Raw genomic sequence first — 16,233 nt, forward strand, 5'->3', positions numbered from 1 at the left:
TTCTGCCCCCACCATATAAACAGCAAGTCCTCTTGCTGCTGTCTACTTAGGATGTCTACAACTTGATTTGTTCTCTTCTTCTCCTTGCACAAAGTAGATGCTCAACAAAAATGTGTTGTTGCATAAACCCCAACAGCTACTTTCTTAGTTCAGGTTACCATCACCTCTGGCCTGGATTTCTGCAGTCTTCTTAAGCGACATTTCTTGCCTCTAGTCTCTATTTTATTTTTTATCTTACCGGTACATTTATTCATGCCACAAAGGAAATGGCACTTCTACAAGCATACAGCAATATTCCACGTTTCCATCTAACAGAGCTTGCTGCAATTTACAGCCAGACTGATGTTCCACCTGATGTCACTCCAGGTAAAGCTGGTTAATGGTGACCATGAGCAGGTGCAGGACTCGAAGCTCTCAAAGCTTTACTTGTATCAGCACTCCTGACTTTTGTAAATGATGAAGCCCACCAACTCCATTCCTACTCAGAGCTCCTGGTAAACCTAGTGTAGTAGGGCTTCATGGGCACCCAAACATTTTTAATGAGGCTTTGAAGCACCTCACTGCACAGCCAATGACTTGGGAAGGTCTCTTGCCTCTAGTCTTGATCCTTTTTCAGTCATTTTCCCACAATGCCAGCCAGAAGGATCTTCCTGATATGCTAACCTGAACATTTCCCTCCCATGCTAAAACTCATCCATGGCACTCAGGAGACAGTCCAAAATCCTTATCATGGCAACCAAGGCCCTTCATGATTTATCTACCTTTTTCTCTCAGCCCTCCCCAACCCTTGACTGTCTGGTCACAGTCTCAGAGGCTCTTCATCTTCCCGTCTTCATCTGTGCCAGATAGTCTTCCGCGGTTCAAGTCCCTTCTCCGCGGTTTGCCCACACCTGGGGTGAAGCCCCGTTGGTGTGTTTCCATGGCACTCTATTCTTGTTCTTTTAATAGTGCTCATTAGACTGCAACCTCGTTGAGGTGCAAAGCCAATCACATTAGTTTCCGTCTGACCAATGACAGGCTCACTAAATGTCTGCAGAGCATGAACGAGTTCAGCGTGTTTATGCCCATTTTATGGGACTCCACCGGTCTTTCTTAAGGGAGGCAGCACAAATATGTGGAGTGGGTAGCCGGGGAAGAGTCAAGTGAACAGTAATTTTCATCTCTTGCTCTGTTATTACCATGTTTCCCTGAAAATCAGACCTAGCCAATAATCAGCTCTAATGCGTCTTTTGGAGCAAAAATATAAGACCCAGTCTTATTTTACTATAAGCCCCGGTCTTACATAATATAAGACTGGGTCTTATATTAATTTTTGCTCCAAAAGACACATTAGAGCTGATTGTTGGCTGGTCTTATTTTCGGGGAAACATGGTAACAAAACATGACTTTAGAGGAGGAAAGGATGGATAATGAAAATTCTAAAAGTCCCCCCAACTAGGATACAGAATAATATTTTAAATTATTTTAAGTTTCTCATTTTGTTTGCTTTTGTAACATACTATTATCATATATGTCATTTCTTGATCAAGAGCTAACTTCTACTTATTCAGTTTCACTTGAATGAAGCAGCTACCTTTTCAGTAATAAACCTTTAGTTATTAATAATTAACATTACTTTTGGAAAAACGTAATCTTGTGCTACTGATATGCAGACCTATACTCTTTGGCATCTTTTAAAGTAAATAAAATTATATTTAAAAATATTAAATACGTAAGAAAAAAAAACCAGCAATGTAATGCCCCAATTAATCCTGAAAATTTATTATTTGGGAGAATATCAGATATTGATCTTTGTTTTACAGCTCATGATAATAATCAGAAAATATACATTTTGAAGTGAAAGTCAAAAGAAAATAATTACATACAATACATATTACAGATATTTTATTTGTACATAAGCAAAGCAGTACTAAAAGCATATCTATGTGTCCACAATTAGTGAACAGGGCCATTTTCTGTTTAAAGCTGCAGCAACTCAAATCCTCCTTGGGTCAATAAAGAAAGACAGACTGAGAAATATATTTAGGGTTATCACCATGTCTGGTTTTAAACCTATTTTTTAATCTTTCCCTTCCCCCCATATATATGCATATACTTTATTGCCTTTATATTTCTGCTGGTTTAATATAATTAGTATACTAAATAGTTACCTGCATTTATTTGGTTTCTAAAAATATATAAAATGCACTGGAATAGAGCTCCTGCAACTTTCAAGCAGTCACTGTCTGGCATCGAAAGCTTATCATGGGAATGTAAAGCAGCAATACTGAATAAATAGTGATTGTTTTGTCTTCTCCATACAGCTGATGGTCTTCACCCAAAACTTAAAAATACTGTAGCAAATAATATAAACATGCAATTAAAAAAATGGACATAATATAAAAGTAATACTTATGAGCTAAATTTTATACAACATAGACTAATAAAGACAACTTGAGAAGGTAGAAGAGGGATGTGAACACAGCATTGTTATTTACATATAAATTAAGGCCCAATTTTCAAAGGCAATGCACACAGGGAACTGCCCACGCCCTTTGCACAACCGAAATCAAGAGATTTGCCTTTTCCATATTATTTCCTCAATCCATTATTAGAGTTCTAATTTGGAAAGACATTCACAGAAATGATTTTAATGAAGTTTCTTTTCTCTAAGGATTGTTTTGCTCTTATCCACAAAGAAAATTTTCTCTTAATGCAGGTAAAAATTTTACTGATTCTCTGGAAGCAAGTGATTATTTGTCCTTCTTCACTGTTAAAATTCACACTTCACACCATAAATTCTGCATTTCTTACAGCATCAATCTTATTTTAGCTCGAGTTTATGACGAATTTGAACTATGGGAATTGATTAGTTTAGTGATGACTGAGGGAATTAAATGGGTAATTCCTATTAATACCAGCTGAAGTCTCACATATAAATTCCCTGTGCATCAAGACAAAAAATAAATGCTAACACACCAAAATATCTCATAAGAACAATAAAAGGACTGAGGCAACCCATTACAGGTGATTCTCTGAGGTGACAGATACTCAAAGGGTCAAATATAGTAATGTTATTTCAGATTATCACCTGGTTAAAAAAATTATCTTTGAATGTATTTAATAATTGTAGAAAATCACAATAAAACAACTTGCAGTATTTTATGCATATATGTATATATATATATACACACACATACATATATATACATATACATATATATATATATACATATATATATATATGAACCTTATCATCTAATTTAGTATTTAGAACCTGAATATTCCCCCAGGTGCAAAATTTTATATTTGATATTTTTGTATACCATTGTCATCACCCCAAAAGGTATCCAAAGGTGTGGCACTTAATCTAATTCATTTGTATTCACAATGGATAAAAATGATTAGGAACAGACTAAAATATTTTTAAGATGTTCTAGGGAAATGAGTTTTCTTCGCCCTATTTTTTAAAAAGACTTAGAAAACATTTCTTAGACATGTGCTTCCAGAAGTAATATTACTGATTAAAAAGTACAGCTGCTCAACGTATTCATCAAATTCATCAAAGTTTATATATTCTCCTCATCTAGGAAATAGTATTTCTATTTGTAATTAGGTCCATAAAGATCATCTGGCAGCTTGAACAGTTGGGTAAGGTTGTCAGTGAGGTTACTTACTATCTACGACCCTCTGCCGGGGGAACCCAGCACTGCTACAAGTTGGAAGGATGCTGCCAGTCTCTCTTCAGAGTTATTAGGTTAATGCTAACAGTAATTTACAACAATTAATCTGGATATTGACTTTCGTGTTTCTCATGGCGTGCCAAGGCATCTTTGCAATTTATAGTTGCAAAGTTTAACATAGCTTTAGTTTAACATTTTGATTTAAATAGAATGTGACCAATTTACAAAAAATGCTTTTCTTTGTGAATAAGATCACAATTTCTCTGAACAATTAAAAAATGACTCAGTATAGGATGGAACCATTTAAAAATAAGGCATATATCAGGCATACATAAATCATTATTGTCACAAAACCTACAAATTATTTTGATTTTTTAAAATTCTAATTTTTAATTAGATATGAAATTACTATTATAAATTGAGAGCAAATGTGTACAGGTGGTGGTTATTTAGGCAAATATCATTTATTTCTCAAGTTATTTGTAAAACAGTATAATGGCAAGGTCAACTTAATAACTCCAAGAACCCAAAGAAAATAATATCTTTAGTTGAGATCTGCCATTTAGCTGGATTAGAAAAGGCAACTCTGCATTATTACTTTCAGTCCTCTAGAAGCTTCTATGTATTTTCATAGCCATTCTTAAAATTTTTCATTGGAGACCTAAATACAGCAGCATTCTCAGCATTCATTAGACCAAAAATAAGTCAAATGTTTTAAAACATCCAAAGTTGCCCTCATGCATAAGATATAACTTACATCTTTTTATTGTTACCATTGCATTAATAATCCATTGTTACTTTGTTGCATGTAAATAATACAGAACATGTATTCTCAGAATTAAAAACTTCAAATTTCAGAATAAGGTCTTAATTATGTTGTACCAAATTTTGATCAGAGGGAATGTAAAAATGGCTAAGAGGTATCTGATCACATCCGTCCAGATATTACTTGTGAATCTTAGTTAAATCAGTGCTCATGGGAGGGTTGCTGACTCATTTTTGGTTTTATAAATAATAAAACATATGTACAAATGGAGATTAATGTCCTGTAAAAGTCAAGCTTAAAAATGAAAACAAACACCGAGTTTAACTTCCTTGGTAAAAAGTATCTAATTCCAATCCACCGTCTCTCCACCTAAGTGATTGGAGAAATTGCAAGTCTATAATGTACAGAGTAACTTATGTGCAAGCAATACCTTACTCATGGGGGCTTACACCTAAAGACCATACAAACGAAGTGGGTTATTTAAAAAATACATCACTTACAGCAACCTTCCTGAAGTAGACTGACCTGATCCTCAGATATCTCTAACTTATGCGCATGTATTATGGCCACTCTGAGGATCCATGAGAGTAAAATGATATGGCAGGGCAGAAATAACACACATAATGTGTCAGGAACCCCATGCCTGTTTGGATAGATATTCAACAATTACATCTTTGTTCGACAGTGTCTGAAGCACTGCCAATCTTTTAAATATACAATTTACCTCATGAAAGTATTTCTGTTCTGATATGTGGTCATTCATATCAGAATGGAAATATTGTAAAGAAAAGATTAAACTCCAGATTAATTAGTAAACCTGAATTACTTCACCTAATTAAGCAATGGCTATGACAGGATCACAAAATAAATGGAAGTGGGTTCTGTGGAGTTTGTGGAGTTAGTTTCGATGGTGGAGCACCCTATGATGCGTGTGTAGCTGTAAATCAGCAGGTATGTACGGGTGGTCTGGCAACGTGCACACAAAGTCATAATCACACAATACACAATGTAATTCAGTCACAGGATAAGGAGTAATAAAAAATAGTAAAACATCAGCATTCACACATTAATTGATTACATGGAATAAATTAAACTAAGCCAGTCACATATTTCTCTTCACTCTTAAGTCACGTTTTTATTTATGTAGACACACAGTATAATACTTTCCTAATGCTCTCAAAATGCTACAAACAAAAATGAAGGCTTTGCATTACAGCTGCTGGATAAAAATGTCAACACTGTTGATGTGTGAAAACACAGTTTCTTTGTTCTTTAGCATCAGTGCACAGGGTATGGCTCCAAGTGGTATGCAATTTAGGACAGAAAAAAGATACAGTGGCTTGCGAAATATATCCTCTGTTCATCATTGGCACAAATCAAAGCAAGAATTTTTCCTGTTCTTGGTACCTTTATTGGGTCTCTCCCCTAAAGACAGAGAATGTTATACATATATGCCTTCAGGATTAAAACCAGATGAGATAGGATTCTGTAGGATACGAAGATTACTGGGGAGTTGCCGAGATGAACCAGGCCGCTTCAGGGACCCAGACTGGAAAGGTGCCTCTAAACAGGAAACAAAGAAAAGTCATTTGATGTACTCCACTTGGCGTACTTAGCAATATGAAAAATTGTTTAAGTTTTTTGCCCTCGAGAATCAAAGAACATGTAGTAACAATTATAATCCCCCATAGGTCCTGGGGTGAGAGGAGAAAACTTACTCCACTTGACCCTCTCTCAGTAATTAAACCAAGTTTTCAGTGATTTGAATAGTTAATGATCTTTTGATGAAGGTGAGCATTTTGCTTCTCTTTCTTGATTGTTCAGACTATATGCATATATAGATCTAGAAGTGTCTTTTAAAAATTAGCAGAAATTAATTTTAGGAGAAGAAGAAGGGACATGAGGAACAAAGAGAAGCTAGAACTCAAATAGACTATGACTCATACAGACTTCAGGAAAATGATATACAATTTGGTGATTTCATGTTCGTCTAAGTAAAGAAAAAAACCTAAATGTTATCGGTTTTCCCCAGAAACAGTAAGCACATCAAATTTTTTTTATAGTGGCCCAAGAATTAGCTTTGAATGGTAGGATAACACTTTTACTGAATACCAAGACATTTATTCAAAGTTAACTATTGAGAATAAAGTAAAAAAAAAAAAAAAGCAGATTTCTCAACATCTTACCCCTTTCTATGTCTGCATGTGAGGCCTCGACTTCAGTGGGCTCTGCTGGCAAAACGGTAACTTTCGTCCCTGTCTGCTGGATAAACTGCTGGAGATTGACTTGCCGCAGCTCTTTAGTCAACTGCTCCAGCTCTTGTTCTTTGTCCTAGATGGAAGTTACATTTTTTTTTTTAATTTGAGGATTCAATATTGGCCAGCTAAAAGACATCCTGGAGACAGTCCATCTGCTCCAGGGATTGAATGTGGGATACTTGCTTTCACAAGAGCATTTAACAAACCTGGCTTCTATCGATACAACAGACTGAAGATGTCACTTTCTCTCTGTGGCACGGGCCAAACAACAGGCAAATAAAGGATGACAGCTTCTTCAGTCTGGTCTCTTAAATGTGATGCTTTCCTCTGTTAGGAATACACTATGCGCCTGATGAAATCAATATATGTCTATAAACTTTCATCAATAAAACACTGGTTTCCATCCAGCCCGTGTTCACAGGGCTCTTGCTAAGCTCGTCACAATTCGATTTCCCTATTATCCACGTCAAAGCCGACTGCAGAATGAATAGTCATTTGGTCCATGAGAGTCACAGTTCCTGTTTTTTGTAAACTGTTTAAGTTCTCAGGAGAGCTGTTACTGAGATTCACATTATTGACCGAGGAAAGCAAGATTCCCACAAGATTTTCACTATGAGGTTTTTAAATCCTTGAAGACAGTTCTGAGAACTGAAGAGCCCTAAAGAGAGGAGATCAACTTTGGACAGAAGGAAAGGTCCAAAATCAAGGAGGCAGAGTATGGTTTAAAATGGATTTTCCCCTTTCTCTCCTTTCCTACACTATAAGGAAAAGTGGCAAGGCCCCACCCAGGCTGGGTGTGTCTGAGGATTTGGTAGGGGAGGGGAGAGACTGTAGGAAAGAGCGGTTGTTTCACTCACTTTGAGGGTGGGAGGTACTTGGAGATATGTTACTAGTTTGACTATTAGACACCTTTCAATAGGTAGTGGGATTTACTAGTAATGATTATCGTAAATTAGTGTTTCCTGGAAGTAATATCAAAGGCAACACAATTTCCAATTGTACCCTTAAGTGTAAAAATGAATCCAAATAGCAAAATACTAACAAATCACAGGTTAACAACCTTCTGCTGCATGAAAAACTCCTGATTTTCAAAGTCTGGGAGGCAGTGTTACCTCTCACTATAGTTAATGACAGAGAAATCACATAAGGTCTTCCTGAAACCTTAGGAACTGCTCATATTCTAAAGCAGCTCTTCTCAACCTTCAATGTGCGCAGGTACTATTTGGAGCTCTTGTTATAATAGAGATTGTGAATTCCTAATGAGTGTGCCCTGCAGCTGCGTGGATTGCACTTTGAACCGCAGTTTCTAAATCAGGACTGTCCAACACTGTAGCCACTAGACACACAGGCTGTTGGGCACTTGAAATGCGGCCAACTGTGACTAAAAACGAATTTTACATTTATTTTTTAAAACTTTGTTGAATATTATATAATTTTAATTATATTTAATTTAAGTAGCCGTATCAGTTGTGTATCTTTCTCAAGTCATCTGTTAGAGACTGGTACCTCTTGCAACTCCCATCACATCACCACAATGTCTTTTCGTGAGTGGGTACCTGAGAAACGTAGGTGGAGTGATCAGGGTCTAACGTGGAAAAATATACATGTTCTCGTACTTGAACAAGAGAGTGGAAAAATTGGTGAGGACTCTTTGTGCTCCTCTCCCTAAGAAAGCAGAGGAGGGCAGCCTGGAGGGGGGAGAAGGGAAGGGGACTATGTACATCTCAGGAAAGAAGATGGGGTTAGCAACAATGGAGAAGTGACAGCTGAGCAGCCAACTAGCCACACAATCCTTGGTAAATCAATCCTTGGTAATCTCTTTCAGCTTTGGGTTCTCTATCTCTAAGAGGAGAAGGTCAGATTCACTATCTCATCATTAGTGTCCATTCCAGGTCTGAGATTCTATTCTTCTATATCCAATTACCTAATGCTGCAACTGCCACAGTAAGAGAGCTCCTTCCCTGGAACGAGGATCAGTGTGGCTTTAGCTCTTATCTTTGTTTTGGTCTCACATCTAAGCTTTACGGTAAGTCACAAGAATTCTAACAGAATCATAAACTAAGGTAGGTTTCCAGCCTTAAATGTGAGAGAAACCGGACAATCATTAAAGAAGATGTCAAGAATATATTGATTCTTTTAAACAGATGAAACATTATAAAAATGTTCTTACCTGTAATCGTTTGGTGGCTTGTCCAAGAGATCTTTCCACGGCTTTAATACCATTTTCCAGTCTCAGACTCTGCTGGCCTTGAATGTCAATCTCCCCTCTGACCTTACCAATCTTTCCTTTAACCTCTTCTTCATTGACTTGTGCCTCCTGGACTTCCCGTTGCAATTTTTCTGCTTCAAGACCGCTTTCCATAGTCTGGATCTGAGCCAAATAGTCCTTTAATTTGCTCTCACATTCTGTTATTTTCTGTCTTATTTCTTGAAGTTGATCCTTCAGCTGTTTTTCATTTTCCTGTTCAATCTGTAATTCATTTTCCCAAAATTCTTCCTCTTCAATTTCTACATCATTTCTTTTGATCTTTTGCTCCAGGCGGACAATTTCTTCTTCAAGGTTAGAATTATATTTTTGCTCCCAAAATCGTATTTCTATTTCATTTGATTCCAGCTCTTTCTCAATGGACTGAAGCTTCTCTGTCTGTAAACGGATCAGCTTCTTTAATTCGTCTGCTGTTGTTTTGCAGTTATTCAGCACCTTTTGCTTAAATTCAGTTTCTTTACCTTTTCCAAAAATTTCCATTAATCCTTTGGCACCTCCTGTAAATGTTAATGATTTCCTTTTAGGTTCTCTCCTTTTGATTGACTTGTCAATCTGAGGCCTCAGTTTAGCTAAGGGGGGCAAACTCTGCCTGTATAAAGTTCTTTCAGGAATTCGAGCCACACTATCGGAGGTGGGTCGCTCACTGAGAGATGGCCCCGTCCGACGTAAAATAAGTTGTACATCACTAGCATACTGCCCCCACTTGTTTAACGATATGATAGGATTTTCATGAGGTGCCAAGTGTCTTTCAGTATCTCTCCATTTTTCTATTAGAGTGTACCTTCCAGTTCGACCTATAGTAAAAAAGATAAGAATAAACTGTCAAAATGGGACATGCAAGAGCTAAAATAATGGAACACAGGATGCTATTTGGTAACTCTGTCTTCTTGACTAGCAAAGGTCCAGTCTATGCAGCCTTTGAAACTTTCATTTGAAGATACTAAACTACTTAAGACATGCAACAGCATAAAATTATAGGATGTGAACTGCATAATCTTCAGACTTACTTAGAAATTCATCTTTGTATATTCGACCTCAGTGAGAACCATACACTTTTGTCAAACACCTGATTGCCTAGACCTTGTTTGGGGCAAGACCTCCAGCCAAAACAAAGGAGGACACTAGAATACTCCACTGGAATCAGTGAGGGTCTGGTCCCAGGACCTAGGTAGAACTTCAAAACCTGATAAACTTCCAATTGGTAAATCATATGCTTTCTTTTGCACATCAGGACTTGGGAAGGCTGGAGGCTCATTTCTCCACCTAAAGGGAGTAGAGAACCTGCTACTCAGCTAATAGATAGCTGGACAGGTCTTTCCTCTGTCTCCCCCTGAGGCCTGGGCAAACTGATAGTTCATACAGCGGGTGTCTTCCTGCACACCTGTGGCAAATTAAAAACTCACTTCAATGAAAGTAACCCTTCAAAACAATTTCATATAAAAAGGGGACTGATGGGCAGTCTTGGTCAGTTTTGATAACAGCTTCAAAGATTCTTCTAAAAAATTTAAAAGACAAAAGTGATATTAAAAAAAGTAAAATCACATTTAAATAAAAAATATATATTGAACCTAACTAGTAATTAAGGAAGATAAAGTTTCAGAAGATAATATAATGCCATCAGCTTGAACATACTTCTGAAATATTTCCACTTAAGGTGCGTAAGTCACATGGATCATACTAATTCTGTTAAAAGTGTCCATTAGACACCTGAAACTAATATAATGTTATATGTCAACTACATTTTAATAAAAAGAAGTGTCCATTAGTAGTTAATATTATTAGAAAGAAAAACAAAGCTGACCCTGCCATCTAGCAATTATAATACTTGCATATATAGCTACTGATTTATCTTCCCTGCTTTCTTTTTTTAATTTCATGAGCTTCTGAACCACTAGTAGTATTTTCTCAATTACTGTGTCACTAAACAAAGATCTGGATATGTAAATACAAACACTTTTGTATGTAATTCAAAAGTAGCACATGAAGAATGATATTGCTTTAAGCATATCATAGGCAATGTTCTCCTTTAAGGAAATCTGAATCTTGGGTGAAGCTGAAAAGTTGAAGCTTTGGAGGCAAACAGACTCAAGTTTTGATCCTGAGTAAATTACTTACTGGAAGTAGCATAACTTGATTTCTAAAATGGGGATAATAGCAATACCTCAGAGGTTATGAGAGTCAAGAGTCAGGTGTAGTAAGTACCTACCACAATACGTGGGTTCACAGCAGGTATTCAGCAGATGGTAGCCATTATTCATTTAAGACATTGTTATTCATATAACAAAAGGACTGACCAGAGACCTTTAAATAGTGATGTAACATGACAATAAGCTGACTTTAAAAAAAAACGCTTAAGCTACTTTCAGCAACTCCCAACCATGTAAAGCTGGACAGAGTTAGAAAGAACATAAGCTCTGGAGTTGGCATAAGGAATATAGTCAATTGTAACAGCTATTACATATACCATGTCAGACGGGTAGTAGATTGTGGGGGAGGGTTATCACTTTGTGAGGGGTGTCAGTGTCTATTACATGGTTTCGTACACCTGAAACTAAAAAAGAGAAAAAGCTCTGGAGTCGGAAGGCCTGTGTTCAGATCTGGCTCTGCCATCTATTTACATGATTTACATAAATTATTAATGTCCTTTAGCTTCAGTTTCCTCATCTATAGGGTGAGAGTATTTTCTTACCTGACAATGTTGTTGCGAGAGTCGAGTAGATGAAAAATATAAAAATGTTTTTAAAATTGAAAAGTGCTATACAAATATTAGTTGTTAGTATCAAAATACCTAGGCAAACAGGGAATGAAAAAGAAAACCTTAGCACAGTCGACTGGCTTCTTGGAATCTAATTAGTTTCTAATGATTTTCAGGTTAAAAATTACTATAATCACCCCAAGGAAAAAACCATGTGACTTTGAAGCAGGTACAACACATACTGCTTCAAAGATCAAGCACTTTGTGTTCTTGGCTCTGCTGTTCTTCAACTACTTTTAGGATCTCGCTGCTGCTGTCTGGATCTCTATGTCCTCATCAGTAACATGAGGGGTTAGACTGGATCAGTAGAGCCTCCTCTAATTCTATTGGGACAAGGAAGCATCTTTAACAAGAGAACTGAATCATTATATTATACAAGCAAAATCAAAAATTGTAAAGACCCTAATTTAGACATAATTAAATATAAAGCTGATTTTTCCAGTACTGCTGCTCTGAGAATGTCTTGGTAGAAGATTATTTAGAATTGCTTTTACGGCCAGTTCTCCATTTTTGTTAAGTAATGTACATTTAGTGCAAGTAGGCAAAAAGAAAAACATCCAGCAATATAAAAAACTTTTTCATTTATTTTTATTAGTTTCAGGTGTACAAAATAACGTAATGATTAGACACTTACTCCCCTCACAAAGTGATAACCCCAGCAAGTCTCCTACCCTTCTGACATCATACATTGCTGTTACAATACCATTGACTAAATTCCCTATGCTGTACTTTATATCCTGTGACTACACACGCACACACACACACACACACACACACACAGCATGCACACACATTTAATTATAGCTGACATTCAATATTATTTTATGTTAGTTTCAGGAGGATAGTGCAGTGGTTAGGCATTTATATAATCTATGAAGTGATCCTCTTGATAAGTTTACTGTTTTCCACAGTGGCTACACCAATTTGCAATTCCACCAACAGTGCACAAGGTTTCTTTTTTCTCCACATCCTCACCAGCACTTGTTTTTTATTGATTTGTTGATGATAGCCATTCTGACAGGAGTGAGGTGGTATTTCATTGTGGTTTTTATTTGCATTTCTCTGATGATTAGTGACTTTGAACATCTTTTCATATGTCTATTGGCCATCTGTATGTCTTCTTTGGAGAAATGTCTATTCAGGTCCTCTGCCTAATTTTTAATTGGATTGTTGGTTTTTTTGGTGTTGAGTTGTATGATTTTTTTAAAAAACAAATTTTGGATATTAACCACTTATTAGATATGTCTTATATCTTCTCCCATTCAGTAGGATGTTTTTTTTGGTTGATGATTTCCTTTGCTGTGAAAAAACTTTTTAGTTTAATGTAGTCCCATTTGTTTACTTTTCCTTTTGTTTCCCTTGCCCAAGGAGATAGACACATCAGTAAAAATATTACTCCGGGTAATGTCTGAGAGTTTACTTTCTATATTTTCTTCTAGGAGTTTTATGGTTTTGGGTCTTATTTAAGTCTTTAATCCATTTTGAGTTTATTCTTGTATATGGCATAAGACGGTGGTCCAGTTTCATTTTTTTTGCATGTATCTGTTTTCCCAGCACCATTTCTTAAATAGACTGTCTTTACCCCAATGTAAATTCTTGCTTCCTTTGTCACAGATTAAATAGTCAGATAGGCATGGATTTATTTCTGGGTTCTCTATTCTGTTCCATTGATTTATGTGTCTTTTTATGCCAGTACTATGCTGTTTTGATTACTGTGGCCTTGCAGTATAATTTGATATTAGGTAGCATGATACCTCCAGCCTTGTTTTTATTTCTCTGGATTGCCATGGCTATTCAGGGTCCTTTATGGTTCCATATAAATTTTAGGATTATTTGTTCTGGTTCTGTGAAAAATGCCATTGGTATTTTGACAGGGATTGCACTGAACCTATATATTGCTTTGGGTAGTATAGACATTTTAATTATATTGATTTTTCCTACCCATGAGCATGGCACATGTTTCCATTTGTTTGTATCTTCTTTAATTTCTCTCTTCAATATCTTATAATTTTCTGAGTACAGGTCCTTTACTTCCTTGGTTAAATTTATTCCTAAGTATTTTACTTTTTTGATGCAATTGTAAATAGGATTTTCTTAACTTTTCTTTCTGATAGTTGGTTATTGGTGTATAAAAAATGCAACTGATTTCTGAATATTAATTTTGTATCCTGCTACTTCACTAAATTCATTTACCAGGTCTAATAGTTTGTTGGTGAAATCTTTGGGGCTCTCTTTATATTGTATCATGTCATCTGCAAATAATGATAATTTTATTTCTTCCTTTCCCATTTGGATGTCTTTTATTTCTTTTTCGTGTCTGACTGCCGTGGCTAGAACTTCTAGTACTATGTTGAAGAAAAGTGGTGAAAGCGGGCATCCTTGTCTTGTTCCTTATCTTAAGGAGAACGCTTTGAGCTCTCCCTCACTGAGTATGATATTAGCTATAGGTTTGTGATATATTAGCTGTGGGCCTTTATTATGTTGAGATATGTTCCCTCTACTCCCACTTTGATGAGAGTTTTCATCATAAATGGATGCTGGATTTTGTCAAATGCTTTTCTGCATCTATTGATATGACCATATGATTTTTATTTTTCATTTTGTTTATGTGGTGTATCACATTCTTTTGATTTGCGGTTACTGAGCCATTCTTGCATACCAGGAACGAATCCCACTTGATCACGGTGTATCATCTTTTTAATGTATTGCTGAATTTGGTTTGCTAATATTTTGTTGAGGATTTTTTCATCTATGTTCATTACGGATATTGGCCTATAGTTTTCTTTTTTTGTAATGTCTTTGTCTGGTTTTGGGGACAGGGAATTGGGGCCTCATACAATGAGCTTGGGAACCTTCCCTCCTCCTGGACTTTTAGGAATAGTTTGAGGAAGATAGGTATTAAATCTTTTTTTGAATGTTTGGAAAATTTCACCTGTGAAGCCATCTGGTTGAGGACTTTTGTTTGTTGGGAGCTTGTTGATTACTGATTCAATTTTGTTGGTAGTATTCAGTCTGTTCAGATTTTCTGTTTTTTCCTTGATTCAGCCTTGGAAGATTGTATGCTTCTAGGAATTTATCCATGTCTTCCAGACTGTCAAATTTGTTGGCGTATAGTTGCTTGTAGTATTTTCTTATAATCCTCTGTATTTCTGTGTTGTCAGTTGGACTTCTCCTCTTTCATTTCTGATTGTATTTATTTGGGTCCTCTCTTTTTTTCTTGATGAGTCTGGTTAAAGGTTTGTCAATTTTGTGTATCTTTTCAAAAAACCAGCTCTTGGTTTCATTGATCTTTTTTATTTTATTTTATTTTTTGGTCGTTTATTTCCACTCTGATCTTTATTATTTCCTTCCTTGTACTCACTTTAGACTTTGTTTGCGGTTCTTCTTCCAGTTCCCTTAGGTGTAAAGACAGACTGATGATTTGAGATTTTTCTTTTTCCTTTAGATTGGCCTGCATTGCTATGAATTTTCCTCTTAGGACTGCTTTTGCTGTGTCCCATAGATTTTTGAGTTGTTGTGTTTTCATTTTCATTTGTCTCAAGATATCGTTTGATTTCTTCCTTGATCTCATTGTTGACCCATTCATAATTTAGTAGCATGTTATTTAGTCTCCATGTGTTTGTGTGTTTTTCAGTTTTTTTCTTGTAATTGATTTCTAGTTTCATACCGTTACGGTCAGAGAAGACGTTTGATACAATTTCAATCTTGTTAAATTTATTGAGACTTGTTTTGTAGCCTAATATGTGGTTTACCTTGGAAAATGTTTCATGTGCACTTGAAAAGAATGCATGTTCTGCTGCTTTGGGATGAAATGCTCTAAAAATATCAATTAAACCCATCTGTTCTAGTGTATCATTTAAGGCCATTTCCGTGTTGATTTTCTGTCTGGAAGACATGTCCATTGGTGTCAGTGGGTGTTAAAAGTCCCCTACTAGGACTGTGTTACTACTGATCTCTGCCTTTATGTTGGTCAATATTTGTTTTATATATTTAGGTGCTCTTATATTAGGTGCATAAAAGTTTACTGGGGTGATGTCCTCTTATTGGATTGATCCCTTTATTATTACTATGTAATGTGCTTCTTTGTCTCTTATTATAGTCTTCATTTTAAAGTCTATTTTTTCTGATGTAAGTATTGCTACCCCAGATTTATTCTCATTTCCATTTGCATGAAATATCTTTTTCTATCCCTTTACTTTCAGTCTTTGTGTGTCTCTTCATCTGAGGTGGGAGCCAGCATATGCATAGGTCTTGTTTTCTTATCCACTCAGCTACCCTATGTCTTTTGATTGAAGCGTTTAATCCATTTACATTTAGAGTGATTGTTGATAGCTACATAGTTATTACCATTTTATTATTCATATTTTTGATCATTGTTTGTTTTCTCATTTCTTCTGCTTAAATAAGTCCTTTTAACATTTCTTGTAATACTGGCTTGGTGGTAATGAATTCCTTTAGTTTTTTGTCTGGGAAGCTCTTTATCTCTCCTTCAATTGTAAATGATAAGCTTGCTGGATAGAGTAGTC

General features: G+C 36.0%; 1 protein-coding gene and 1 pseudogene across 3 annotated transcripts in view; both read right to left on the minus strand.

Annotated features, from left to right (window-relative positions):
• Positions 1-376: 376 nt before the first annotated feature.
• Positions 377-4,867, minus strand: LOC141570025 (ATP synthase F(0) complex subunit j, mitochondrial-like; annotated as a pseudogene).
• RASSF8 (Ras association domain family member 8) overlaps positions 1,735-16,233 on the minus strand; it is a 102,021-nt gene continuing 87,522 nt past the window's right edge. For all 3 annotated transcript variants that reach the window (XM_019737627.2, XM_019737618.2, XM_074325909.1), the window contains 3 exons: positions 8,857-9,746; positions 6,615-6,759; positions 1,735-5,991 (listed from right to left, as the gene is read on the minus strand). In XM_019737627.2, the coding sequence (XP_019593186.1) occupies positions 5,870-5,991; positions 6,615-6,759; positions 8,857-9,746 (1,157 nt within the window). In that variant the 3' untranslated portion in view covers positions 1,735-5,869. The remainder of the gene's footprint in view (positions 5,992-6,614; positions 6,760-8,856; positions 9,747-16,233) is intronic.

This window comes from Rhinolophus sinicus, linkage group LG02, assembly GCF_036562045.2.
Source record: "Rhinolophus sinicus isolate RSC01 linkage group LG02, ASM3656204v1, whole genome shotgun sequence".
Taxonomy (NCBI): domain Eukaryota; kingdom Metazoa; phylum Chordata; class Mammalia; order Chiroptera; family Rhinolophidae; genus Rhinolophus; species Rhinolophus sinicus.